The sequence below is a fragment of the Cydia amplana genome, chromosome Z, assembly GCF_948474715.1.
Source record: "Cydia amplana chromosome Z, ilCydAmpl1.1, whole genome shotgun sequence".
Taxonomy (NCBI): domain Eukaryota; kingdom Metazoa; phylum Arthropoda; class Insecta; order Lepidoptera; family Tortricidae; genus Cydia; species Cydia amplana.
The window spans coordinates 21,451,884-21,477,348 of record NC_086096.1 but is presented as its reverse complement, the minus strand read 5'-3'; the positions used below and the strand labels follow the sequence as shown (position 1 = coordinate 21,477,348).

At 38.6% G+C, this 25,465-nt stretch overlaps 2 protein-coding genes and 1 long non-coding RNA gene across 5 annotated transcripts in view; 1 reads left to right on the top strand and 2 right to left on the bottom strand.

Annotated features, from left to right (window-relative positions):
- Positions 1-25,465, top strand: part of LOC134660810 (alpha-1,2-mannosyltransferase ALG9) — a 71,998-nt gene continuing 46,533 nt past the window's right edge. The window contains exons 1-6 of the mRNA XM_063516613.1: positions 1-213; positions 763-929; positions 2,714-2,900; positions 3,680-3,879; positions 14,178-14,455; positions 15,354-15,511. Coding sequence (XP_063372683.1) covers positions 116-213; positions 763-929; positions 2,714-2,900; positions 3,680-3,879; positions 14,178-14,455; positions 15,354-15,511 — 1,088 coding nt within the window. The 5' untranslated portion in view covers positions 1-115. The remainder of the gene's footprint in view (positions 214-762; positions 930-2,713; positions 2,901-3,679; positions 3,880-14,177; positions 14,456-15,353; positions 15,512-25,465) is intronic.
- On the bottom strand, positions 11,513-13,449 carry LOC134661859 (uncharacterized). The gene is made up of 2 exons (XR_010097994.1): positions 13,316-13,449; positions 11,513-12,593 (listed from the first exon to the last, which is right to left on the bottom strand). It is a non-coding gene; the product is annotated as an uncharacterized LOC134661859 (long non-coding RNA).
- On the bottom strand, positions 19,434-23,891 carry LOC134660797 (uncharacterized protein K02A2.6-like). Of its 3 annotated transcripts, none has more exons than XM_063516590.1 (2): positions 20,734-23,891; positions 19,434-19,547 (listed from the first exon to the last, which is right to left on the bottom strand). In XM_063516590.1, the coding sequence occupies exons 1-2, from the start codon at positions 23,788-23,790 to the stop codon at positions 19,470-19,472; spliced, it is 3,135 nt and encodes a 1,044-aa protein (XP_063372660.1). In that variant the 5' UTR covers positions 23,791-23,891; the 3' UTR covers positions 19,434-19,469. The 3 variants fall into 3 exon arrangements, with proteins under 3 accessions (XP_063372660.1, XP_063372661.1, XP_063372662.1); XM_063516591.1 differs by having other exon boundaries at positions 22,964-23,891; XM_063516592.1 differs by lacking the exon at positions 19,434-19,547 and having other exon boundaries at positions 22,475-22,625; positions 22,964-23,891.

Genomic DNA, 25,465 nt, shown 5'->3' with positions numbered 1-25,465 from the left:
AGTTATAAAATACATACGGAGGATTTTTTTTACGTTTAATCTTATGATTAAGATGAGTTTTGGTTGCTAAAAAATCAGTACAGTTGGTATTTGTCAGTAATTTCTAATTAATTCAATGCCATTATCCGTACGGCAACGAAGTATTCTCAATAAAAATGGCGCTAAAAGAACCACTAGTTTTAAAGGAAAGAGCTCGTCAAAAGTCAGTGAGGGGTATGTTTTCGACTTATATAATAGAAATAGAAAATAGAAATAGAAAAACTTTATTTGGTGTAAAACATAAAACTTAACCTATAATACATCTTATTCTAATATATTTTAACACCAAAATGGATGCCACTCAGCATATGCCGATGTCTAAGATACTTAGCCATGGCGCTGGTTTTCAGGGCAACCAGGGAATTATACTACAATCAGCGTCTAATGTTACAATAAGTATATTAGGCCGAACTTGTTTGCCGTGCAGGCTCTACCAGGAAACAACTAGGAAAAAAGTCTGATAATGAGTTATCAAAGACTTTTTGCAGATGATGGCAGCTCTTGCTACATGCGGCAAAATATATTGCCACCTCCCTTATACTATAATATACTATAGTATCTAAGCCTTAGATACTATAGTGTGTGGCAATGTATAGGAACTGTGTGCATGAAATGGTCTATCACGTAGTTGCCCAAATAGGGAACTTAAACTTCATGTTAACACTCCGCGCCCAGTGTATCCCATTGTGTTTCTAAGTTTGGTTTTTGTTTATGGTTTTACAGAGATGTGCTAGTTGTAAATGCTCCCTCAGATCTAAGAAGTATTGCATATCCTGGAGGTGCTGTCGTTTTAGTATTGTTACTCTCAGCTCGTTTACTCTCATCATATTATGGCCATATAGCAGACTGTGATGAAACATACAATTATTGGGAACCTTTGCATTATCTTGGTAAGTGATTTCATGGAACAACTTTTGTGTACTCATATTAAAACTGTATCAAATTCATTAATTTCATGTCTTAGTTTCATTTGAGTGAAATTTAGCAATAGATTGAAAAGTGTTGCACCCATATGGACAAAAAGCATAAAAATTGTACATGGGTAGGTTAGGTTAGGTTAGCATTAATTGAGTCTTAATTTATCCACAGTTCTGTGATTCCACTGTGTTACGAAAATTAACCATATGTATTTTATTGTATTTATTTAATTCAGTGTTTTTCAAAGTGTGGGTTGCGACCCCCAGGGGGGTCGCGGCACTTGCCCAAGGGGGTCGCGAAGTTCAGCTTTGAGAGAAACCTATGGAAAGCAATTTCATTTTTTAAACTTAAAAATAATGCAATCCTTTAAAATTTAAATTTAAAGTTTAAAGGTTGTTAATGTTCATATTAATAAAACAAATCATTATTAGATAGGTAAACTGTATTTTAACAGTAAAGGTTTAACTGTATTCAGTGTAAAGTATGAGGTTGTTTCATTCTGACTCTTAATTTGTCAAACCGCGGTTCCTGCCGCGACACGCAGACGATTAAATCATTTTCCAAATACAATCTATTTATTCCTTTTTTTGGTTTTGATATCAACCATTGATGAAAACGTCTGCTCGCATAAATATGAAGTAGCAAATGGGATCTAAACTTTAAGGGCTTTTTTTGCTCGATGGGGATATTTAGCCAAAACGCATATGTAACTGAGTGAATGATAGAAAGGTGTGTTCCAAACACTGGTCTGTGTTTCCAAATTTGTTATAGGTACTAGATAGAAAAACGTAGAAACGGGGTTTGGGGGTCGCGAAAAAATTTTAGTGGTCATAAAGGGCCGTGACACCATAAAGTTTGGAAAACACTGATTTAATTAATCTGCAAGTTTTAGCAAATGATGCATATAACTTAAATCTAGTTTATTTTCATAACACAATAGAATCAATTTATTGGCTAATTACAGTTGATATTTAAAAAAATATGGTAAATTGAAGTAAGAGACTGGTGGAGGTTAAAGAATTGGCTACAGGGACTCCACACGAAATACTGCAGCCTTATTAAGTCTAAAGCGAGGCAAGACTAGCAAGAACTTGCATGCAATTTATGTTACACTGCCAACTACTAAGGTAAAACTGCATTCAAAAGTTAAGTCAGATACCACAATGTAAAGAAAATTGCATGCATATTCTTACTAGTCTAAACCTTGCTTAAGTGGCAAAAAAATTGTTTAAATGATTAGAAGATCACAGTCTTAACAAAAGTGCAGTTAGTAGTAAAAGCTTGTAACTAAAATGAAATTTCAACATAAACTTACTGTTTTTACCCTACCATTGGCCACATAAACTCCATTATCAATGTTGCATATCATTGAAAATCAGGGTTAGCACAGCATCTACAACTTCTTCTTCCTCAATTCCTCATACTGAGGGTCTCGAACACATGAGGTCTTTATTTCATGCACCAAGGCTCTCCATTCTGCACAATTTTCCGCCTTCCAGATAATAGGCCCCTGTGTAGATCCCTGGCAGGCCTTCTTTAGTGTCCACCCAGCGGGTTGGAGGATGTTCACTACCCGGTCCTCCATCCACCATGTCAAACATCATGCCAATCTACTACTACTGAAGGGGAATATGTTTTTAATGAACTGTTAATATTGGTAACGGGGTTTGTTTACTGTGCAAAGATAGATAGAAAACAGTAATAACATATACTAATCTATGGATAGATGTGTAATTCTGCAATATTTTTTTTACAGTTTATGGAAATGGATTGCAGACGTGGGAATACAGTCCAGCCTTTGCGATCAGATCATATATGCCATTGTGGTTATTTGCCATACCTGCAAAAATACTAGCTGTATTTATGAGTCCTGTAAAAATATTTTATGTGTTACGAGCAGTACTTGCTAGCTTGAGTGCCGTTGCAGAGCTGATGTTTTACAAGTGAGTACCTGTACTCTTCATATTAACCTCTTTATTTTATTTTTAAATATATTTTTAGGGTTTTGGGTACGGGAATTATATTGTGCATTTATAACTTTGTTCATTGTGAAATAGTTACCAAACTATGGATGTATGGATATAAACATGCCCAATTTTCAAAGTCAGCGTTTTTTAACAAAGAAATAGGGTGCAACTTAAGGTGACATAGGTTCAGTTCAGAGTAGGTACAGTAAAATGTAGTTTAAGTGGAAACTTCAACTCTGTTTCGCAATACATATCTTTACTTTTTATTTATTTTTAACGTTATTCTCTATGGTTCTATCCTTAGGGGCTCGATACACTATTTAACACATTCATTACCACCCAGCCAAACAAGACATCCGCGCCAGGCCTCAAAAATTTCTTCATAGTACCACGATCCCGATTATCGGGTCGTCCGGCTTGGGAACGAACCGGATCCACCGAAATTTCAAATTTTATGATTTTATCATATCTTTTATTATATTGAAAAGAAATTTCGAAATCATAAAATACCCGATAGTCGGGTTTTCGGCACTGAATGTGAAAAAAAAACTAAATGAAATAATTTTCAAAATTGCTTTCTTGGGGTTGGATATGAGGATATCCCGTATCATTCGTAATATATTGTACAAAAAAAATCAGCCATATTGTATCTGGAGGAGCCCAAACTTGGTATGTTTTGAAAATTATTTTTGTTTTTTTTTTAATGGCTGAAATGTAATGATGTGGTAACACGACATGGTCATAATATGTTGCAGAGCGATATGCCACGAGTACGGCGTGCACGTGGGGCGGGTGTGGCTGGGCCTCACGCTGCCGGCGGCGGGCTGCTTCGCCAGCTGCGCCGCCATGCTGCCGTCGGCGTGGAGCTCCGCGCTCACGGCGGCCGCGCTCGCCTGCTGGTGGCGGCGGCGGTACCCTGCCGCAGTCATGTTCACGGCTGCCACTTCCTTACTAAGTGAGTGCTATATATGGGCCGGAATAAGAGTCGATATATTACTAGGTCGCTGGTCGCACTCAAATGGCTTCATTACGATACTTATTTTTAGGGTTTTTTATATTAGAAAGAACTATGCAGTAGTAGTGTAGTTCTATATCAGGTACAGTCACCACACGGGAATGTTGAGCCACTTGTCACTGTTCTTAATATAGTCGCGTAATGCAAATCGGGACCCGAATTCGTACGATGAGGACATCGGGATAACTCTGCAGTTACGACTTTTGTCGAACGCTGTTGACCAATGACGCTGACGTTGCTACAGTTACGTTATAAATTTGAAAATTATTTTTATCAATATTCTCGATTATTGTAATCTTAAAAAAAACATCAAAACGATTACATCGTTTTATTTCTCTATATCTTATCTTATAACTTTAAACGAGTAATTCTTGTATATGTATTTATTTATTTATATGATATATATTTCGGGAATCTCGGAAACGGTTCTGATTTCGATGAAATTTGCTATATGGGGGTTTTTGGGGGCGAAAAATCAATCTAGCTAGGTTTTATCTCTGGGAAAACGCGCATTTCATCAGTTTTTATATGTTTTCAGAGCAAAGCTCGGTCTTCCAGATATTATGACACAAAGCTAAAAACTTATTGCGAAAAAACTCTACCTAATAACTAGTATATGCACCATCGCTGTCTATCACAGCTTGAAGACGCGAAGGCATGGATGCGACCAATTGACCGCAATATTTAGTCCCCAGAAAGCTTTCCCAAACTTGTTGACAATGATTTTGAACAGCCTTTCTTGATCGCTCATTGCGGTTTTCCCATCTTTGGATTTGGATCATTAAGCCCCATAGATTCTCAATGGGGTTAAGATGTGCAGATTTAGCAGGCCATGGTATGACGGTTATTTCGTGTCGACGTTGATCGAACCAATATTTTACAATTCGAGCCCTGTGTATCGTGCAGTTGTCGTGTACGAACTCAAAATGGGATAGTTCTTCCTCGGGATACACTGTTCTAAGTTCTAACGCAGGGAAGCATGTTTTCCTGTAATGGAAGGTAAAGCAACTAGCTCGCCAACACTGTCAGCGTCAGCACTCATCCATCCCCAAAAATTAGCACTGATGCGACCTGACTCCCAGATTGTTAAAACGTGGTTTTCCGTATAACGTGTATTATCATACCGCCATAGATGTAATCGACCTTGGTCGCACGATTTAAACGATTTCTCATCGCAAAATATTGTTGAACTCAAATCAAAATGTCGATACTGTCGGGCAAAATTTAATTGTGCAACTCTAGGAGCTGCCGTTGAAGCAATTTTATATGCGGGACGTCTTTGGTGAAGATTCATAGAATGTATATGCTTTCGTATGGTATTGGGGTGACAATTTAAGCGGTCTGCGAAATAGTTGGTAGATAAAACCTCATTTTCTTCGTAGCTCTGTCGCATCTCATTAGGTACGTCGTTCGTTTGAGATGGTCAAAACACCATGATTCCCTTGACGTTGATCAATTACGACTCTTTCTACGGCATTATTTCGCTGAAACAAACCCACAAATTGACAGTATTTCGCTGAAAAGGAATTTGGAGTCTGTGCGGAAAGAGAAGAGTCGTGGAATGTATGGAGCCCAATACATTCCACGACTCTTCTCTTTCCGAACAGACTATAAAAGTTAGACACGGAGTAATAAAGGAAAGTGGTTAGAAATTATTAGGTGTTTTGTAGATTAACATTATACATGCACATTTAACTCTTGCTGATGCAAAAAATATAATTTGATGCCTAGTTTCGTCGCTTATCGCCGGCGGCATATTGTTTATTATTTTGCTAGTAGTTATCTACTTATTTCAGTAATACATTTTATAGTGACACAACATTGACCATTGTCGGATTCTTTTTTCAATCTTAGAATTTCAGTCATAAACTCTCAATCTCAAGTATTTAATAAAGATCTCATAGCTCTGACAGATTTTAAGATAATCTATAGAAAATATTGTAAGTTAGTAATAAAGGTTATCTATCGCAATATTTACACAAAGGTTATATAGTTGGTTAAACCATTTATCAGTTAATAACAACCAAAAAAACTATACTCATCCTTTTCTTTTGGGTGCTATTTAATTAAGAACAGTGATAACTGTGGGGGATAATCCTATCACTATTTAGCAGAGATATTTAGCACAGTTAAACCACGAAAGTGTATATCAAAAGTATATTCAGACTTTACATGAGGACTGTTATTGATCGATATTCGTGCTGGGCCCATACCATAACCACTGTGAGGGATAATCCTATCACTATTTAGCAGAGATATATAGCACAGTTAAACTACGAAAGTGTATATTGACTGTTATTGATCGACTGACATACAAAAAGTAAACAAATAATTCGTAGAACCGTTGCTATACAAATTATGAAATTGACAGAGTTGCATCTACTGCCAGTACTAATGACCCTTAAAATAGGCGCAACTACATTCTATAAATATCGCATTAACATACAATTTCAATAACAAGTGGCTCAATAATCCCGTGTGGTGGCTGTACTATAAGTAAAATTTTGAAGTAAATTGGGAGAATTAATGATGCTACTTTTGATTATACTAGTATTATTTGTATCTCCGTTTTAAAACTCTTGGGTCTTTCGAGCCCGGATATAAATGATCGAGGCGAATGAGGCGTGCGTGGGGATATAGATCCAACACGTAGAGGCTATTTGGAGAGATTTGATGTCATGTAGAACGCCTGCTGGAACCCATTCACGGGTACATCAACGTGAACCGGTTTCAGCAGGCATTGGAAGCTATTGTAGAGAATATGGACAGAGTACTGGTCTATGGTTTAAGTTTGGGTGGAAAAAAGACTGGGCTATTGCAATGAAGTCCGGACACCTGCCATAACATTGCTCGCACAAGTTATCGAGGCAGGCGATGACTCGCCACTCGTTCGATGGGCACCTAAGTAATGCGCCATCGTAAAGCCGGCCAGGCGCAACTCCGGCGTGAGCGGCTCAGGGGTGTCGAGAGATGTGTTGCGCTTTCTCCGAAGTTACTCGCGGCGTTATGCCCTTTAACACTTCCCCCACCCCTAGAGCATATAGCTCTAACGACTCCTCTCTGGACGGCCAATTAACGCAAGCCAGGCCGGAGACGGAGACCCTGACTGACTCTCTGGAGCACTCGGGTCCGTGGGGTCGTTACTCCCCAACATCTCGCCACAAGCTGCCCTGCAGACCAAGTGTTATTATTATTATACCGCGTAGAAGGTACAATAAATCCTCATGCTTACTTCTGAGAAAATGTCTTTCAAATTTTACTAATAATGGTTTTTGAAATGCAATGCGAATTATGGTAAAACTTATATTTGTATGGAGTGAGCATTCTAGGCTTACTTGTTTTTCTGTCCAGGTAAGACAGGTCATTTTTGCGCTTTTAATTTGGGACTTTCATTTTTATCTATAGGAGTTCAAAACACGAATTGGCTTTGTATTCAAGTGTAAAAAATATGGGTGCATACAACTAACTCAAAAATATGTCCCGTCTTAATTCGCTGACATTAAGAGCTACCTACGGGACATATTTTTAGGGTTCCGTAGCCAAATGGCAAAAAAGGGAACCCTTATAGATTCGTCATGTCTGTCTGTCTGTCTGTCCGTCTGTCTGTCCGTCCGTATGTCACAGCCACTTTTCTCCGAAACTATAAGAACTATACTGTTGAAACTTGGTAAGTAGATGTATTCTGTAAACCGCATTAAGATTTTCACACAAAAATATAAAAAAAACAATAAATTTTTGGGGTTCCGCATACTTCGAACTGAAACTCAAAAATTTTTTTTTCATCAAACCCATACGTGTGGGGTATCTATGGATAGGTCTTCAAAAATGATATTGAGGTTTCTAATATCATTTTTTTCTAAACTGAATAGTTTGCGCGAGAGACACTTCCAAAGTGGTAAAATGTGTGTCCCCCCCCCTGTAACTTCTAAAATAAGAGAATGATAAAACTAAAAAAAATATATGATGTACATTACCATGTAAACTTCCACCGAAAATTGGTTTGAACGAGATCTAGTAAGTAGTTTTTTTTTATACGTCATAAATCGCCTAAATACGGAACCCTTCATGGGCGAGTCCGACTCGCACTTGGCCGCTTTTTGAGTATGATAAGTGCACCCATATTTTTACACTTGACTGTACTTGTACAAGTAAGCTATACGTATGCAGAATGAAATTTGGACTAAGTTCAATGTCAAATTAAATTAAAATAAAACGTGGTTGTTTTTTATACTTACATATTTATAATTCATATTTTTTTAACCCCCGACGTAAAAAGAGGGGTGTTATATGTTTGACGCCAATGTCTGTCTGTCTGTGTGTCTGTCTGTTTGTCTTTGGCATCGTAGCTCTCCAACGGGTGGGCCGATTTCGATGCGTTTTTTTACGTGTAAGCGAATTTTCTTGCGGTGGTTCTTAGCGATGTTTCATAGAAATCGATCCAGCAGTTTAAAGAGTATAATCTCTTTTCCCAAATTGTGGAAGACATTTTTGGCATAAAATGGAATTGGATTTTGTTGGCATATAGTGTATGGGTTTTTATTTTATTTTTTATTTAATAGTTATACTCGTAAATAACAACAAAATGCAAAAACAATTTCACTGCAATGCGATGTGCTTATGCTTATGGCTGTTTTTGGTACTTTTTCCATCCCTGTCGTAAACACAGATATTACATGGCATTTTATTTAGTTTTAGTTCCAAGTTTATCTTACTTAGGATTGTTTTTAGGAAATTTCGTATGCTGGACATGTTTTACGTTCTCGTCAGTTGGACCTTCGGTGTTCTCAAAATAGTAGTTGCCACCAATTTTCATTGGCCACCATTTTCATTTTATAATGGGTTTTTAAAATTTATTACATATATGTGGATGCCGAAAAAAAAATGTACAGCGCAAACACAGTCATCAACGGCACTTCGACCCACTAAGTTCAAAGAATGGGCTGCACAAGGAACGTATATGGCCAACGGATTAACTTCTTTAATTTTTTGTTGCATACCATTGTAGCGACCAGACATATTAGCAGCATTGTCGTAAGATTACCCTCTGCACTTAGCAAAATCTTAATTACACTGTTTTGTGAGATACTCCAGAGTTTGTTTTGCTAACTCTATGCCAGTATGCCTTTTTTGCAGATTAATGAACGTTAAAAAACGGTCAATTGGTTGGCCGTTATATAAATAACGAATAACGACGCTAAGTTGGTCAGTGTGCGTTAGATCTGGCGTAGACTCAACGGATATACTATACTATCCGGATTTTTTAATTTGTGATATAATTTAGCTGTGAACTGTCTCAACCATTGTGTTAATTAATTCTTCGCAAATGGTTTTTGACAAATATGAAACGTTGCCTTTACCTGCGTTCCCATATTTGTGTGTTTAGCCAAAAATGGGTAGAATTGGCTAATTAGTTCCAGTAAACCCAGAAATTGCCGGTATGAGGTGAGCCGAATTTTTCTTCTGTCTGTACCTCGGTACGCTAAACCACGTTCAGCCAAGGTACATATAACGGCGACCACTCGCTCCAGTACAAGCTCCCAGTAGTGAATCCCTTCGTTTAATTGGTTTTCAAACCCTTTTTTAGGGTTCCGTAGCCAAATGGCAAAAAACGGAACCCTTATAGATTCGTCATGTCTGTCTGTCTGTCCGTCTGTCCGTCTGTCTGTCCGTCCGTATGTCACAGCCACTTTTCTCCGAAACTATAAGAACTATACTGTTGAAACTTGGTAAGTAGATGTATTCTGTGAACCGCATTAAGATTTTCACACAAAAATAGAAAAAAAACAATAATTTTTTGGGGTTCCCCATACTTCGAACTGAAACTCAAAATTTTTTTTTTCATCAAACCCATACTTGTGGGGTATCTATGGATAGGTCTTCAAAAATGATATTGAGGTTCCTAATATCATTTTTTTCTAAACTGAATAGTTTGCGCGAGAGACACTTCCAAAGTGGTAAAATGTGTGCCCCCCCCCCTGTAACTTCTAAAATAAGAGAATGATAAAACTAAAAAAAATATATGATGTACATTATCATGTAAACTTCCACCGAAAATTGGTTTGAACGAGATCTAGTAAGTAGTTTTTTTTTATACGTTATAAATCGCCTAAATACGGAACCCTTCATGGGCGAGTCCGACTCGCACTTGGCCGCTTTTTTAAACCTACATTTTGCCTACTATGGGAATATAGTTCAGATCCGGAAACCGCTACCAACTTTTTATGTTGTTGGGCATGGTATTGGATCTCCAAAACTGCCGGGAGACAGCGGCGCCGGCCATGACGTCATCAAAATGACTCCCACCTCCTTGCGAATATTGCATATATATATATATATATATATATATAATATATATAATATATATATGTATGTATATATATTCGCGAATTTCTTCTCGATTTACGATAACTTTAAAAGAAAGAATCTAATACCCACGAAACTTACAATGTTGATTGACAGATATATGAACGTTAAATCAACTACTTAAATATATTTTAGCATTATACTTACATAAAACTTTGTCTACATTTTAATCCGCAAACGTTCTGGAGGATGATGCTTCATCCTTAGGTACTTTATTTGTTAAGTTACTCTTCTCTTACTGAATTACGAGTTATTACTGTTAGTAGTAGTTTATGCAACTGATACATAATGAGATGAGAGGTATTAAAACACGAGTGGGGTTTTAATGCCTAATTATGTACAGTTGCATACACTACTTTATCTACACACATATCATAAGTACTCTAAGATGGGTTCAGAAGCTGTAGGGAAATGACCTATTATCTATAGATTATAGATATTAAAATAATACAATAAAAAATAAATGTTAACAAATACAGAAACTAATTAATTATTGTAATATTTGTAATTGATATTTACATTGGAACAATGGGATATATTTAATGGTCGTGGTTGTATTTCAGTTTGAAGTTGTAGAGCTTGATGGCATGTTTATATTTATGATTTCTTTATTTTGAATTGAATTTAGTATCTGGTTTGACACGTTACCCTTATTTTTCATTGAATCGTCAATATACCCTTCGGCAACTCCAGTGGACCTCCAGCCCCCGTGGCGTTTTAAACTTGTTATGTCACCGCCTGCATCTACCAGCAAAGTGGCCGATGTCCTGCGGAAGCAGTGTACATACATATCAGGATCTGGAAGAATCAAATAATTTGCTATGGTTTTTCCCAACGCTTTAAACTTATTGATGCCAATATTTTGGTTAGTGCATTTTCCATCTGAGTAATTTATAAAACAATTGGATGTTGAGCAAGTTTTCGGACGCAATTCCATGTATTTTTTACACAGGTCACAGTAATTTCCAGTTACTGTGAAAGTACGGTCCGTTTTTGTTTTTGTATTGCGGACAGTTACTAAAATGGTTTTATCAAAAATTTGGACATCACTAAACTGTAGATTATAAAGTTCTTGTCGGCGGCAAGCACCCATAACTCCAAATATTAGTGCCACCTGAAACAATATCAAAGTGTCATTAAATCTCAATGTGCTATGGTGACCAAAAAAGTTCGTGCGGTTTTTATGGTAAAAATCAAAGTCTTGTAGATTTATTTATAAAACAATTTATTCATTTATATAAGCACCCTCGCATTCTACAATTCTTTCCCAACGAGATACAAGTTTATATATCCCGTCCTTGTAAAAGCTTTTATTTTTTGAAGCGAAAAAATTGGCAACCTCCTCTTCGATCTCAACTTGATTTCGAAATTTTTTATCTATCATATGATTATCTAAAGCCAAGAAAAGGTGAAAATCCGTTGGAGACATATCAGGAGAATACGGAGGGTGGGGTAGTAACTCCCATTTTAAATCATTAATTTTTTCCAGAGTGAGCTTGGCAACGTGTGGCCTAGCGTTATCTTGCAAAAATATTACTTTACTCCGGTTAACTAGTCCAGGCTGCTTCTGAAGTAACGATTTGTGTACTTGCTCAAGCTGCATCGAGTAGAGTTTAGCAGTAATAGTTTGACCCTCGGGAAGAAACTCGTAATGTATTATACCCGCAGCAGTCCACCATAGCATGATCTTCCGGAATGAATTGGGGTCTTCGATATATGTGGTACTGGTTGGTTTGGGGACAACCAATGGTGGGTTCGTTTTGTATTATTGTACATAATCCATTTTTCATCAGCTGTAAGCAGACTCCAAAAACGGCTCAGTTTTATAGCGCGAAAGCATTGCTGAACAAACTGATACTCGATGACACCTGTGTTCGTTTGATAATTCATGAGGGACCCATTTACTTAACTTCCATGATTTACATGGAATGGATTACAATGAAGTGCAACCGAATTGTTTCATTACTAACACCAAACATTTGCGAAAGTTCCTGGCAAGTTAACTAAGTGTTGTTTTCAATGGCAGCCCGTAATTCTTGATTGTCAATAACAGAGGGTCTTCCCGAACGAGGTAAATCTTCAAGCGACTCGTCACCAGACAAGAACTTTTTAAACCACTTATGTGCAGTACGTTCTGATACTGCATCTTCACCGAATGCCGTACATAATTTACGAGATGCCTCTGCAGCCTTGGTGCCGAGTTTAAATTCGTAGAGCAAACAAGTCTGAATCACATTAGTATTAACTGACATTTTAGACAAAAATAATTTACTTATGAAAAGCGTGTTAACCTTTTGGCCGCCGGACCTAGTCTGCAAAGACGCTCACTCACACGCCAGAGTAAATTTTAAGTAAACAATTAATAAAAAGTTTAGGGATTGCAAATAGTGATATCGATATTTACAATTTATGGTAAAAATCTTCTCAAATTGGCTTTGTTCTTAACCAACTTTAATTTATTTCGAAAATGCCAAAAAATTACATATTTTTTACACACGACAATGTTAAAAATAAAGGTCTTTATTATTAAAAACAACCACTAAACAATATCGATTCATGACGTAATATCACCGCACTAGGCTATACGAGAAGTCTTGAATACAAGACAACGGCGCGCATGGACTGCCCGCAGTGCTGACCGACGAGGACTGTTTCCGCGCGGATTAAGTAATAATAGTCTCTAGGTCAACGGCGTAAGCGCTTGTCGTTACGTAAACTTTATAAGCGTAAGGTTAGAGCCGCGCATCGTGTGTCGATAATATAAATGTACCGGAACTGCATTGGGGAAAATTACATGTGGGTTGAATTGTCAATGAGTGAAGAACATTTATTTAATATTGAAAAAGGGTGGGGATCGGAAAATGTTCGGGAATGCATGTGTCACATTCGACATGTTCCTTAGATGAGCTTCTCAGTTCCCGTATTACATCCTCCCTACCATGTAAATTTTTCGTCAATTTCAAATATATAACATTCTCATAGTTAGGCGACACTGACCAGTCAAAGGGTTAACAAACTAGAGCGCATCAATATACTGACGAGTCTGTGCATGTTATATTGACACTAAATATTGGGCGCTAGGAATCGCAACAAGTTCTTAACATGTCTCTATAGTGAGCGCCGCCTAAAACCGCACGAACTTTTTTGGTCACCATGTACTTATATAGGAAACTTCGAACATACCCGTAATTGGCTCAGGAGGTAGGGGAATGGACGGATATTTTGCCTTAAAAAGGCGTACACGCTCTGGAGATTTTAGGAATATCTTTTTGACATTCGATATCAAGACATCCACACCTTTGAAATTATCTCGCACCTCTTCGGCAACCCGGTGCAGACCATGAGCTAAACACGTAATGTGTTTCATGTATTGAGGCAATACCTGTCATATACTCTAGTAATACTCGATATCAATAAAATAATATTTCAAGCACTGGCTTACACTAGTGTTTTGTTTTGCCGTGAAAAATCCGAGCTCTGGTTATGTACATTAACGTACAAATTTATCTACTACCACAGATAAGAAAGTTCTCATACTAAAATTGGTTGTCATAAATAGTCATAATGCTGGTCATTTCCTACGGTTTTTGAACGCATTTTAGAGCACTAATGATATGAGCGTAGATAAAAGTGTTAAAGATCGTATACGTAGCCTTACCTACATATTTAATGTCTATAGTAATATTTATACAAGATCCCCAGGCAAAAATGTAATGTTCGATTTTGAATTTTGTTCATTTTATTTGTATTTAAAACCATCATTTATATAGTACAACTTTTTAGTCTGTACGATCAGTATCAAAAATAGTGGAGGTACGAGTATGTTAGCATTAAGGTGTTCAGGTCTAATTATTAATCTTAAATCTTTTCAACAGGTTGGCCCTTTACAGCTTTAATTGGAGTGCCCATTGCTATAGATATGATTTTCATGAAACAACAATATGTAGCCTTCTTCAAGTGGTCGGTTATATCGCTCGTCACAATTTTGTTACCTATGATAATAGTGGACTCTTGGCTTTACGGGCGGCTAGTAATTGCGCCGTGGAATATAGTAGCTTACAACATATTTACTGAACATGGACCAGATTTATATGGAGTCGAGCCTTGGACCTACTATTTTGTTAACGGATTTCTTAATTTTAATATTGTATGGGTGAGTGAATTGTATAAAAATGTTACACCTAATACACATATAGGACATAACTAAGATATAACATCATATAACAGATTGTATTGCAAGGGAAAAAATGCGTTAGTTTGCTGCATGCTTTTGGCCGTATAATAATAGCCGTATACTAAAGCGGGCATTACATTATACAATTTGCAGAGCACTAATTAAGTGTTGCTAGGCGAGATGAAAAAGAGCTTGTTCATTACACAACACTAGCTAGCGACGCTAGTGTCTTATTTTCATTTCGGCAGTGATCATCGTTCGAATCGAACCGCATCTTCGGAACAGAGCTAGTATATCATGGCACCATCAAAACATCAAACAGTTGGTATTGTTTTAACACTTTTGTCTAGTTCAATTTTCACGAGTAAAAAGAGTTGTTTTTGTTGTTTTTATTTTTTTTATCCCATAAAAATGGCATGTCTTTATTAAGTTCAATCATGTTTAGCAGTACTTCCTTTTCCCTAGTCTGTGGCTGCGTTATTTTGAACTGAAATGCAATAACTAAAACATCCATACGTTCGAGTGCGTCGGTGACGTGCCTACAACTGACCTTGCACAGTAAGCGCTAAGCGCGCTAAAACCATTTACACTATGCGTGCTAGTGCGCTAGGTAGCGCTAGTGTGGCAGAGCACATGCGATCGCACTAGATTGGGTCACTAACTGGCTAGCTGTCTTTACACTATACAAAATTAGTGCGCTAACTCAGCTAGCGTTCTGCAAATTGTATAATGTAATGCCCGCTTAAAATGACAGTTCTAATAGCCACTCTACTACGGAATGTGCCCAATCCAACTGTCATTTGGTCGAAAATCAGGCAGATCAAGCAATCGAACTGTCAGTTTAGTGTTTGGGATATAAAAACGAGAGTTATTTCAGATTCTAGCTTTATCGAGTCCACTGCTGTTGTTGGCGTGCACCGCAATCTCGGCTCGCTCGACTGCCCGGGCCCCGTTCTGCTCCCCTTACTGGCTGGGGCTGATGCCGCTCACGCTGTGGCTGATAGTATTCATGCTACAGCCTCATAAAGAGGAACGGTTGGTTTTTCCATTTGGTAAACATTTTATTTATTCGTTTATTTAACACATTCACCACTAGATAACCTGTAGTCTTAGCGCTACGTATAATATAGGTTTCCCGGTAAGGTATGTTGGGAAAAGTTCGGGTCTGGGGCCCGTTTCTCAAAAGCTTGTAACTTGTAATACAAGTGGAAGTCCCTTTCTATTTTCAGTTATCTACCTACTTATTTATAACAGTAATCGTTATATTCGTTTGAAAGTCACACATACCATTCCAACACCATTTTCTTGGCTTCCATATCACGAGTATTACGACAGGCAGTTCCTAATAGTTGTATATGTAAAGACAGGTTATTCAGGAGTGCCTGAGACCCGCACGTTTCCCTGGTCGTCTATTGACATAAATAAATATCGGACATGACTCAAATCATCACAAAACTGTCAGTCAATGACAAACCTCATACAGTTTGTAGGGAAACTGACATTTAGATGTTACTTAAATATAGTCTCGTTTTAAAGTACAAGTTTAAGGCACAAGTTTAAGGCAGGGCTTGTTAACGTTACCAATTCACATTATAAAGTAACGTTACTTAACGTTAAAATCATAAAAATACCTTATTACCGGTAGTAAATGGTAACGATACTTGATAACTTAACATTATTATAACGTTAGCTAGTTAACGTTAATTTTACCGGTAATTTTACTTTTTATTGCAGGGCTTGTTAACGTTACCCAATTCACATTATAAACTAACGTTACCAAACTAACGTTAACACTATCATTCTTTAAGCTGATATTTGCTTGTAATTTCATACACAATTTTAAGGCCAGTAGACCTTATTGACCATAAATACGGCAGGGCTTCTGTCAAATTGAAATAGAATCAGTCAAAATACATTAAAGATAATTATGTACGTTAGTAAAACTCAACATTAATTCTAGTAGTTAGAGTTCATAGTATCTTGTCATTATTCTTTATGTTTATCAAATGAAAGAGGTGGTATTCTACTTGTTTAAGATCTTTGTCCAATATGCATTGCGTCTCACTCTCTCATTAAGCAAAATGTGAGACGTAAATACACATTGGACCGAGATTGGACAGATAGAATACCACCCGGCTGTGTCGGAATATATTTGCCAAAATAAGAAGGTTGCAAAACGTCATAAATTACTTTGTTAAATATGATGGTATAGCTAATTCGTTACTTGGTCGGTTTATATTAGGTACAGGCGTCTTTGATATAATATACGTCAAGATTATATAGGTTGGATAATGTCTTGATTTATTTTGTGAAATATGGAGGTGTTGCTGAAATGTAATTTAGTCGGATTATATTAAATGAGACACCTATTTATTGATGTTACTGCTTGCTTGTAAAAATGATTCAATTAAAGATAATTATGTAGGTACGTTAGTAAAACTAAACTTTAATTCTAGTCGTTAGAGTTTATAGTCTTATGTCATTATTCTTTATGTTAATCTAGAATGGTGAAACTTAAATTCTTATTTGAGACATTATTACATGCAATGTGAAATAATAATAATGTCCTAATGTGATAGGTTGTTCGGCGTGTGATTCTGAAGAGGAACGAAATTTTCATTATTTTTGCGCTACGACGCACGGTTTAGGAGATCCAGCCCTATAAAGATTTTTCTTTCCTTTTTTTTCTTCTATTTATTAGTTTTTTTCTTTTCTTGTGTTTTTTAAATGTTATTAAGGGGTTTCCTAAAGGGGAACGAAAGTTTGATTACTTTTGCGCTACAACGTACGGTTTAGGACACTTTAAGAGATACAGCATTATAAAGTTTTTTTTCTTCTTTTTTTATATTAATTAGGGGTTTCGTACAGAGGAACGAACATTTTATTATTTTTGCGCAACGACGCACGGTTTAGGAGATACAGCCCTATAAATATTTTTCTTTCTTTTTTTATCTTTTTTTGTGTTTTTTAAATATGACTTAGAGGAGTTTCATAAAGGGGAATGAATATTTGATTATTTTTGCGCTACGACGTACGGTTTAGGATATACAGCCCTATAAAGATGAAAAAAAAAGAAATCATACCATAAACCAAATACTGCCTTTAATATTTTTTAAAGTGGTAACACACCATCGCACCGCACCGCGACCCTAGACCGTCGCACCCATAAGTGAGAGCGAGAAAGAGAAACAGATATCTCTTTCTCGATCTCACCCATGGGTGCGACGCTCCGAGGCCGCGGCGCGGTGCGACAGTGTGTTACCACTTTAATGGCTGAATGCCACGAAGGTGTGTCACAAATATCTGTGAAATGGAAATTAAAAAAAGCAGCCAAGTGCGAGTCGGACTCGCCCATGAAGGGTTCCGTAGCAGCAAGTAACATAATAAAATTGCGGTTTACGATTTATGACGTATTAAAAAATACTACTTACTAGATCTCGTTCAAACCAATTTTCGGTGGAAATTTGCATGGTAATGTAATTTTTTTTAGTTTTAACATTCTTTTATTTTAGAAGTTACAGGGGGGAGGGGGGACACACATTTTACCACTTTGGAAGTGTCTCTCGCGCAAACTATTATATCAGTTTAGAAAAAAATAATATTAGAAACCTCATTATCATTTTTGAAAACCTATCCATAGATACCGCACACGTACATGGGTTTGATGAAAAAAAAATTTTTGAGTGCAGTTCTAAGACTTCTAAGTATGGGGAACCTCAAAATTTATTGTTTTTTTTTTCTATTTTTGTGTGAAAATCTTAATGCGGTTCTCAGAATACATCTACTTACCAAGTTTCAACAGTATAGTTCTTATAGTTTCGGAAAAAAGTGGCTGTGACGTACGGACGGACAGACAGACATGACGAATCCATAAGGGTTCCGTTTTTTGCCATTTGGCTACGGAACCCTAAAAACGAATAAAAAGAAGAAAAAGAGAGAAAAATCTTTATAGGGCTGCATCTCCTAAACAGTGCTTCGTAGCGCAAAAATAATAAAATTTTCGTTCATCTTCAGAACCACACACACTGAACAACTTATCGTATCACTCCCTGAAACGTATAAAACGACATCCATGACGACTTTTATGACATACTGCATGGTCGCCATCTTGGATTCCAAAATGGTCATTTTCGAAATCTGCACACCTGATTCAAATAAGGTGCATCTATATCTATTAAGCCAATGATTTATAACTCAAGATAGGTTATAGGCGTTCCAAAATTGAAGCGCTTACCTTGTGACAAATTGGACAAGTTGCCTTTAGTCGCGACTGGACAAGCGAGAAATGTGCACGTGCTAACGCGCTCCCACACACCGAAATAGAAAGAGACGAGCTTATGTTTAACAACGAGTATGACAAAGATGGATGGAATGAGAAAATTAATCAAAAATAACAGATTTCTTCGTAGGCTCAGAAATAAATATGGAAGTATTTTTTGTGCTCCTCAAGTATGAGTATAACCTATCTATGGTTATATAATATCATTGTATTAAGCCAACATCAACAACATATCTACTATCGAAATGTACTTTTGATAGTAGTAGTACGAAATGTAATCTGAAAGGAATCAAGTAATGCATTCCTGTAATGAGGAATCGACATTTATTCCAATTACTAGTAATTGTAATATTAGAAAAGGTGATTCCTGATTCCTTAATTGGAAGTGTAAGTACTTAGTAATTCGGTATTGTTAGATTACAAAGTAATCTGGGAATCGGTAATCAGATTACAAAGTAATTTCGAGTAATCGTGGAACCAGGAATCAATTTAAGAAATGCCCATCTCTGCTTGAGAGTGAATGAACATTCGCTCGATTGTCAACGATGATGGCATCTATCAGTGAATCAAACGGTAAATAAGCAGCTGTTAACGTTACCTACTAACGTTAAAAATGGTGTATCGATACCTTTGTGAGGTATATGCAAGTACTTAAGTGAAACAAGTGAAACAACCGGCTCTGATAGATGCTCGTTTATTACTGGTAATTGTACATTACAAGTAGCCGCGCCTGTGTGCGTGCGGGCGCACACATGCAAATACACCACATTTCTCCACCGTTAATTGTAAGACCTGCCAATATAATAAACAATACATCAGTATTTAATACTACCTAATAAGTATAATAACTAACACACACAAAATAATAACATTAACTCTTATAACTAATCTTTTTATCTCTAGGCCTTAAATTCGGTCTAGTAATTGTCGGAAGCGGCGGCGGCAACCGCGCGTCGGCAGTGACGGCGGGCGCGGGCGCCTCCTCCGCGGCAGGTGCCACCGCGCACTCCGGCACCTCCGCGGCCGGCGCGCGCGGCCCCTCACGCTCCTCTACTTCCTCCTCCTCCCCAGAGAGCCCTGTATCGTAATACTCATCGGCCTCATCGCTCACTACGTCATGCGGCTGTACATCCGCCCGTAAAGGACTGTCTGCCCGTGGGGAGGGGGGCGGAGGGAGCGCGCACGCCGCCGGGGGCGCGGGGGCAGCCGGAGCCGGCGGCGGCTCGACTGGTGGTGACCACGAGTCCTCGTCAGCCCCGGCATCCTCGCTTACATTAATCACGTCAGATGGACCACCTGTATACGATAGCATTTGATCTACGTGGCGTCTACATACAGTATTTTTAGTGTGCACATAAATCAAAAACATTCTGTTACCAATTTTATTTTGAATGGTGCCTAGAACCCAGATCTCTTTTTTTTCAGTAAACCATTTAACCCATACTTGATCCCCGACATTAAATTTTCTACAATCGTCTATAACAGTTTTATCTATACTTTCATTAACATCTGGTATCACGAGATCCAACCGTGATCTTAAATTACGGCCCATCATCAAACTCGCTGGAGTTTGACCCGTAGAACAATGGGGAGTATTACGGTACTCGAATAATAAACCCATCAGTTTATCCTCTACTTGTGACTTATCTGTTTTATCTATACATTTAATCATCTTTTTACATGTTTTCACAGAATTCTCGGCCTGGCCATTGCTGGCCGGGTGATAAACTGGAGAAGTGACGTAACGAATGCCGTTTATTGCGCAAAATGAATTAAATTCGGCGGAATTAATTTTAATATCATTGTCGGATACAATGACATTCGGTACGCCATATCTGGAAAATATTTCCTTAAGTTTACATATCAGCGCTCGAGTAGTAGTACCTTTGTCCATCAATAGACACTCTAACCATTTACTATAGGCGTCTATGACAATTAAATACATTTTCTGATGAATAGACATGTAATCGATATGCACCCGGTACCAGGCAGAGGGAGGACGCGGCCAGGGCGCGGGAGCGGCGCGGGGCGGGGCGGCGCGCACGGCCACGCACGCGGCGCATGAGCCGATCCAGCGCTCGATATCGCCGTCAATGTTAGGCCACCACATCTTACCGCGCGCGATACTTTTTGTCTTGACAATACCTAAATGTCCGGTGTGCAATTCACGTAACAGCTGATCTCGAAATACTGTCGGAATAACCACCCGGTGACCGCGGAAAAGAATACCATTATCTATTTGTAAGTCTGCTTTGCATCTAAAATAAGGTAGAATAGATGCACAGCTTATCTTTCGCGGCCAACCGAGACTCATATACTTAAAAACTTTTTTTAATGTGGTGTCATTTCCGGTAGCCTGTCTTATTTTATCAGCTGTCACGGGAGTCACACTTTCATCTAAAAAATTTAAATAAGACACGTCATCGTTATCTTCGTTATGGCCATCATTTTCCATGTTAGGCAACGGCGCACGAGAAAAATAATCAGCTACGAGGTTATTCGCACTACTTATGTACTGAACCTTATAATTGTACGCTGATAAAATAATTGCATAACGCTGTAGCCGGGAAGCGGTCATGACAGGAATGCCGTTATTTTTGCCGAAAATTGACAACAAAGGCCTATGGTCGGTTTTTAAAACGAACGGATCTTGCCTTCCATACAGATACTGGTGGAACTTTTTAACACCAAATATTATTGCCGCCGCTTCTTTCTGAAGTTGACTGTAATTCCTCTCGCTAGCGTTGAGCGAGCGCGAGGCGAACGCGAGAGGGCGCTCGGCGCCGGTTGCCGGGTCGCGTTGTGCCAGAAGGGCACCTAACCCGCCAGGTCCTGCATCCACACTAAGCACTGGCTGAGCCTCCGGGTCAAAATGAGCCAGCACGCGCTCGGAGCCCAGCTCCTTTTTTACTGCCTGAAACGCCTCTTCTTGTGAACGTCCCCACTCCCACTTGGCCTCCGCGCGCAGTAGCTCGTGTAAAGGACTTAACATGTTCGACGCGTTCGGTATGAAACTACGGTAATAATTTACGAGTCCTAAAAAACTCTTTACCTCCGTTACATTAGTCGGCCTTGGTGCTTTGTGAATAGCTTCCACCTTTTTTTGAGACGTTTGTAAGCCATTTTTATTGATAACGTAGCCTAAATAAGTTACACTATCACCTAAGAAAACACATTTCTCTTTCTGTAACTTTAAACCTGCATCGCTAAACCTAGTCAAAACCTCTCGCAATCGCGCCAAATGGATTTCGTTCGTCGGTCCCGTTACGCACACGTCGTCCAACCAACAGCTGACTCCGTCAATACCTACCAACAACGACTCCATAGCGCGTTGAAAAATAGCAGGGCCGTTGGCGAGACCATATACTAGCCTAGTATATTTATAAAGACCCTTCGTGGTGCTAATGGTCGTAAGCGCCTGAGAGCTATCAGACAAAACGAACTGATTGTACGCGTTGCTAAGGTCTAATTTCGTGTAACTTTCACCACCGCCTATTTTAGCAAACACCTCCTCTATACGCGGCATCGGGTACTTATCGATAACCATGTCTTTATTTAACGTGACCGAGAAATCTCCTGCAATTTTGACTTTGCCATTTTCCTTCAAAACAGGCACGATAGGCGTTGCGTATTCAGAAAAATTAACCGGTACGAGTATACCTAAATCTACCAGCCGGTCGATTTCTTCCTCTACCCGTTTTTTTAGAGCAAACGGAACTGACCGCGGTTTGAAAAACTTAGGTTTAACGTTCTCTTTCAATTGCAAGTGGACTTTGAACTTATTAAATTTGCCCAACCCTTCTTCGAATAAACTCCTAAATTGATTTAACAACCTTGTTACCTCACTCGAGCTCTGATTAATGTTTACATCTGTAACAAATTTGTTATCTACAGTGAATGACAAATTAAACTTTGTCATAAAATCACGGCCTAATATTGGCGGACCGCCGTTTTTTATAACGTAAATTTTCAAAAGTCTTTCTTTTAACATAAATTTTACTTTTGCAACGAAAAAACCTATTGGCGTTATTTTATGATAATTGTATAGACACATTTTTAAATCACTTTTATATAATGAAACATTAGGGAACATTTCTTTGTATAATTTGTCATTAATAATGGTAGCACCGGAGCCCGAGTCCAGTTCCATGTTCAATTCAAGGTCATTAATAGATACATTAAGTAATATTGGCTTATAGTTAACGTACCTTAAGCTTAGAAGTTTACATTCCTGGCAATTATCACAGTCTCCACCTTCTGCCGAGAACTCTGTCGCTTCAACATTGTTCACGCGACACTTGGACTGCTTTTTGGAAGTACACACTTTCTTGAGGTGTCCTTTTTCACCACACAGCTGGCACCGGTAGGACTTGTATCGGCACCTACTCTCGTCGTGGCTCCTCATACCGCACACCGAGCAGGTCCTCGCCTCGGGGTCCCGGCGGCCGGCGGACGGCTGCGCGCCCGCCCGGTACACCGGCTCCTGCTTCACGGTCACGGCCACCGCGTCTGCGCGCGCCTTCTGCGCACACTCCGTCTGCTGTGCCAGCTCCATCGCCTTCGCCAGCGTGAGCGTGGTGACGTCCTGCTCGAAGAGTCGCTCGCGCTCCTTGCCGGCGCGTAGCCCCAGCACGAACTTGTCCAGCAGCAGCATGTCCAGCGAGGTTCCAAACTCGCAGTGCACGGCGAGTCCTCTGATCCTAGCCGCCCACTTCTCGACACTCTCCCCCACGTCACGCGTTGCCTCGTAGAATTTGCTCTTATCAGCGAAGGTACACCTCTTCGGAGTAAAATGACCGTCGAGCACCTTCAACAGCTCGTCGTACCCAACGACTTCTACCTTTTTTGGGTACACAAGGTTCTTCAATAGCCGGTATGTATCGTCATGCAGGTGTGTCAGTAGCACTGCCTGCTTCATCTCATCTTTAATTTCGTTTAAAACGATGAACTGCTTCAAACGACTACTGAAAATTTCCCATTCTTGGGTATTATGGTCAAACTGACTTAAATTTCCGATAGAAGTTTTAGTAGCCATTATAACGGTTATTTCTAAATACACACGCGGGTAAGACGCGGATCGTCGCCAGTGAGGTATATGCAAGTACTTAAGTGAAACAAGTGAAACAACCGGCTCTGATAGATGCTCGTTTATTACTGGTAATTGTACATTACAAGTAGCCGCGCCTGTGTGCGTGCGGGCGCACACATGCAAATACACCACACTTTGACTTAACGTTAGCTCAAATTGACAACTGCTAACGTTACCATTTTGTTACCGGTAAAGAGTAGTATAACTAACGGTACCTGGTCTAACGTTAGTTAGAACTTAACGTTAGATATGTCACCTTGTGGTAACGATACCAACTTTTTAACGGTATTTAAAGCCCTGGTTTAAGGTGAAGTGAGTTCAGAAAACGGAGTTTTAAAATATTCGTAGCGCTTTTTTGGATCACCGTATCTGCTGCTGCTGCCGGCTGCCATGAATGGTATAAGCAATCTTGAGGCCTTTTTCTAGGGAACTCAACGATTCGAATCCTAAGTTTTTGACTTTCGCTCGATAGAAAACAATCACGAACATAGGTCTAAAACGGACTTGAAATATTCGTAACAATTTTGGCACAAAAGATAAAGATATGAAATTTGCTTCTAATAACGCGCAATCTTATTCTTGATGGAACTCAGTGATTCCTTTTTTTTTTTATTGAACATTAAATAAATATATTCAAAGACATGATATCAGCGGTCCCGTGCACGCAACTTCTTTGATTCAGATGGCCGCTGGCCTCGGGCGAAGGCGGACGCATCGCGCTTTGGAGCTCCATGACAGCTTACTCTTGACAAATAAATCATGTACGTATACGAAAAAGTATACCAGTAGACAGTTTGTATTAAAAGAAATAGGGTAAATAATTATTATCACGTAGAGCTCGAGTTTCATTTTAAATTTGATTTGCTGTTATTTACGGGGCATAATGGTTGAAAAACGCAGTAAACTATCTTAAAACAATACGATTACAATATCATTTAAGTAATTTGCTCCTTGAAATCCCGCTTAAAATGAAAAAAGTTTGAAGACTCATTTTTACTAATTGGAATTAATTTTCATTATGCTGGTATTAATATAGCGTCATTTTAAAAACGTTCCTACGTGACTTCTGTACGTCAATGAACTGTGATGACAGATGACAATTTTGTAATTTTGTATTTATGTTAGAGAACTTTTGTTCTTCAAATATTACCTATTAACATTCAGTGCCGATAACCCGACTATCGGGTATTTTATGATTTCGTTCCCAGGCCGGACCACCCGATAGTCGGGAACGTGGTACTACAGCTTTATATGACGACATTTTTGCGGCCTATTTTGTTGCGGTTACATGCTGTTCTGCAAACCTTCATGAAATCAAGAAAAAATAAGCGGCTATGGTCTAGCCTCAGTCCTAGCGAGTTTTTGCGGCTTTTGAGACCGAGATATACTTACCTACGAGGCTTACAGGCTGGTTTGTGTTTGTGGTTGTTTGGATACATATAAACAGTATTATACAAATTTACTAGGTACCAAATAAACAAAGTTCAAGTTCAATGACATCCTGAGCATATTTAATTTTTATACCACGTCGACTTCTGTATTCTGTATTCTGTGTTCTGTAGACTTCTGTATTTATTCGGTTTATTTAGTATGCGCAATGCGCATCTCAACAACAATCAAA